This window comes from Citrus clementina, unplaced genomic scaffold, assembly GCF_000493195.1.
Source record: "Citrus clementina cultivar Clemenules unplaced genomic scaffold, Citrus_clementina_v1.0 scaffold_4, whole genome shotgun sequence".
NCBI lineage: Eukaryota > Viridiplantae > Streptophyta > Magnoliopsida > Sapindales > Rutaceae > Citrus > Citrus x clementina.
In genome coordinates, this window is record NW_006262274.1 from 7,292,149 (window position 1) to 7,296,188 (window position 4,040).

Below are 4,040 nucleotides of genomic sequence, written 5' to 3' on the forward strand. Positions count from 1 at the left end.
GTTGTGCAGGATGACTAAGATAATTTTTCAAAGTGATAATTTAAGTTATATGTGTTCGTTTAGGACATATAATATAATGTTTCAAAACGTGTAATGAGATGTATTTAACTCAATATCACTACGACATATTAATCCGATGCTTCAATTTAAAATTTTGTTTCTTTCATGGTCACTTTACAAGTTTTAATTATTTTTTTTATTATTCCTATTGATTTTAGAATTTTTACATTTGTTTGGACATCAGATTTGAGTGTCATTTGTTTGTTTTCCTATTTTAGTTAGTAGAATTTTATTATGTAATAATAATTTAGGTTTGCTTATTTTGATAAATTTGCGTTATTTAAGGTTAGTACAAAATGGCCTTAAAACCCTAATTTTATTAGTAAACACTAATTTGATTCAATAATATTTTAGTTATTAAAAAAAATCCTATTTTTATCAATCTTTACGTTTTCGCATTGGAAGATTATGTTACCATCATGCTGCTTAAAAATATAAAGATAAATTGATTACCTATCTAGTTCAAAAACTTGTCCAAAATAATATATGATCATTCATTGATCTCAACCACATTGCTTTAGACAGGTTTAGGGCCAATTTGGAATTCCTGATGAAATTTGCTACTTCCGTTGTGTAGATGAAATAGGCTGCTAATTGAAAAAATAACTTAGTGTTTGATAAATTGTATTGTTACAGTTTATATGAGTTAGAAAAACAGAGTATATACGTTTAGAAAAACAGTGTTTGATAAATTGTATTGTTACAGTTTATATGAGTTAGAAAAACAGAGTATATACGTTTAGAAAATATTATTACAAAACTTCTATTTTGTTATATAATAATAAAAATAGACATTCATTTAAATTGTGTTTTATTTATATGTTAGAGTTTATGTAAAAATAATGCATAATTGTCTTTTGTTAAAATTAAGGTTATATTAGGAGCTTTAAAAAGGTGTAGTGGATTATTTAATAAGTTACTAATTAAAAACAACCCCCTACTTACTTTTCAAAACTGTTGTCAAAATGAAGAAGCTTATGAAGTAAGTTACTTTAAAAAAATTATTAAACACCATTTTTGTCGAAACTTATGAAATAAGCGGCTTATTGTATTTCAACCTTAATTCAAACAGGGCCTTAGTTTCTTAATTTCATCATAATCATTCTATTATTAAGTCAATGTTGAGCATGTTTTCATCATAAATCAAATTGGAGGATAACATACGAAACAATTAATACACTTTTAATTAGTATCGATAATCATGATCGGTATATTTGATCGTTATCAACAATGAAATTAATTAAGAACGAAATTACTTTATTTAGACAAGGAAAGTGCTTACAAGCTGGTGGTTCAATTTCACAACAAAGTCAGCAATTGAGGACAAAATGAGAAGCCTATCATGTTCTTGAACAAGAATATGTCCATAATGACGATACCGCGCCATGATTGAAAGCATGCTATGCAATATATGCAAAATGTCAAAGGCAAAGTTAGAGACAGAATGTAGCTAGACATCGGCATGCCAGTTGTCAACCTAAGCTTACATTTGAAGTAAAGGTATCAATATCCCACTAAAATTCTTCAGGATTTTGACAGAGAAATTTGGTAGGTGTGTTAGCTAGTGGAAGTCTTCGTGGCCCTGGGATTTTTAGGGTTTCCACAAACAAATTAACTGAAATAATGTACAACTTCACTTAAACATGCTAATAAATTGTGATCGTGCTATAAGAAAGATGATGATAACACTTGCACATTAAACATTATTCAATTCCTCTAGTGTGTGTTTGTATTTAACTTGAACTCGATCTCTCTCTCTCTCTCTCTCTCACACACACACACACATATTCATATCCATTTACATTTAATTAATTAATTAATTATTCTAATAATTGACAATGTAATGATCACTAAACATGAATCCTATTTGACGTAATAGCAAACTGTGAAAAGGATGGGAGAAAAGAGATGCTTCTTATTCTTAAGAAGACAAATGTGACATATGATCACCACAAGAATGATATTGGCATGCACTGAAAGTAGAGTTCAAGTATGAACAGAGATGACAAAGTGGGGAAGCTAACTAGCTAAGCTAATTATTATGCATGCATCGCATTGGTCCCCTTTCCAAAGCTTTACAATTAACTATAACATATAATATATAAATTATATGATTAATTACACTTCAAGTCAAAAGTGGAGAAATTTTTACTTTATTCTTTATTGCAGCGATCTGAAGATGAAGACAAGCGAAGAAGACAATAGTCAGTCCACCACCACCATCTCCACCAACACCACTAACTCTGATTAACCCAACCGACACCTTCTCTATTCATAATCTTTAAAAATAATTTAACTCGTCCTTCAAAGAAGCGCTTAGAACTTCAGTAAATTTTGGATAAAGAGGTAACCCTCTTCCAGTCCTATATAAAGGGACCCTTCCTTGCCATATTTCACTCACCAAGGAACAAGAAACTAATTGAGTACTTGTTCAATTTTTTTTATGTACGGATCCGTGTTCGTTATCAAACAGTGAGTGTGAGCTTGTGCATTGTCATTCTTGTAAAATCCTGCTTTTGGTTTTTTTGAGAGTGTGGTGGAAAATATGGCAAGATTTAGGGTTATTGTTGGTGCTACATTCTTGATTATGCTCCTTGTGGACATCTCCTTTGCTGCTAGACAATCAAAGGCTTTGGATAGAGGAGGTGCTTCTGGGTCGGGTTCTGGTTACGGGTCAGGGAGTGGGGCGGGGCATGGCAATACACAAGGATATGGTAGAGGAGGTGGTGGAGGAGGAGGGGGCGGAGGAGGCGGAGGTGGTGGTAGTTCTGGGTATGGGTCGGGTAGCGGGTACGGGTCTGGGTATGGAAGTGGAGGAGGAAACGGTGGAGGTGGCGGAGGCGGTAGAGGAGGTGGTGGTGGTGGAGGCTCCGGAATAGGTGGTGGGTCCGGGTATGGAAGCGGGTCCGGGTATGGAAGTGGGTACGGAAGTGGTGGAGGTAGAGGAGGAGGCGGTGGCGGAGGAGGAGGAGGCGGTGGCGGTGGCGGTGGAGGAAACGGTTCAGACTATGGTAGCGGATCCGGATACGGATCGGGCTACGGCTCCGGATACGGTGGTGGAGAAGGAGATGATGAATTGCCATGAACGGGATGAACATGAAGATTTCTGTTTCACTAGATAGCAATTGCATAATTCTTCAATCCCAACTACTGCCTGCTGGCATTCGTAACATTCTCAAATAAAATTGTAGCGGATTCATCTCGTGCATATTGCTTATGCATGCATGCATGCACGGAGGGAACGTTGCACTTCTTTCTGCATGCTTACTCTATCTACTATATATGTCGGTGTCATTGTTATTTATTTATTTTTTTCTTTTTGAATATATATTTGTCATTGTTATCATCAAATGTTATGGCTAAAATATTATACAAATAAAAATTTAATTACTTGGCGATTTGTTTAATACACGTGGTAATTAGCAACTTTTTACATGCCCTATTCATATTTGCCGTCAATATTCGTATCGCCAGTGACTCAGGCAATTTTGTTCTATAATAACATTCCCTTTTTCGATTAAAAAGGCGAACGAACATCTTCGAGGTTTGTGATAAGAATCCCCAGTAGCAAAACGTAATTACAAACACTACGAAAATCTCAACTTCAAACATGTCAATGTCATTAACTTCAAATTGAGGAATCTTAAGCTTGCAGCCTTGGCTCACCAAACAACGAAATTGCACCTATCTTCTTTCCATTTTTTCACAATTTTCAATGGGTTTACCCTTCCGAGTCTTTAGTAGGCATAGGCTGATTGATGGATGTTAGAAAAACGAACACAGTGAGTTGACAATTTAAATTGCAATTAATTGAAAAAAAAATGTAAACTAGCAATCGGAAACAGCAAATGAAGAACAGAAGAGAAATGAAACGGAATAAGAAATATAAACCCGAGGCCTACACAAGGCAGTTTCCTTAAAACAGATTTACCACCTCTTCGGAGTGCTTAAGATCTGCTGGTATCTAATTCCTAGGATAC

General features: G+C 34.9%; 1 protein-coding gene across 1 annotated transcript; it reads left to right on the forward strand.

Moving 5' to 3' along the window:
* The first annotated feature begins 2,605 nt into the window (after positions 1-2,605).
* On the forward strand, positions 2,606-3,145 carry LOC112099022 (putative glycine-rich cell wall structural protein 1). The gene has a single exon (XM_024186121.1). The coding sequence runs from the start codon at positions 2,606-2,608 to the stop codon at positions 3,143-3,145; it is 540 nt and encodes a 179-aa protein (XP_024041889.1).
* Positions 3,146-4,040: the final 895 nt, after the last annotated feature.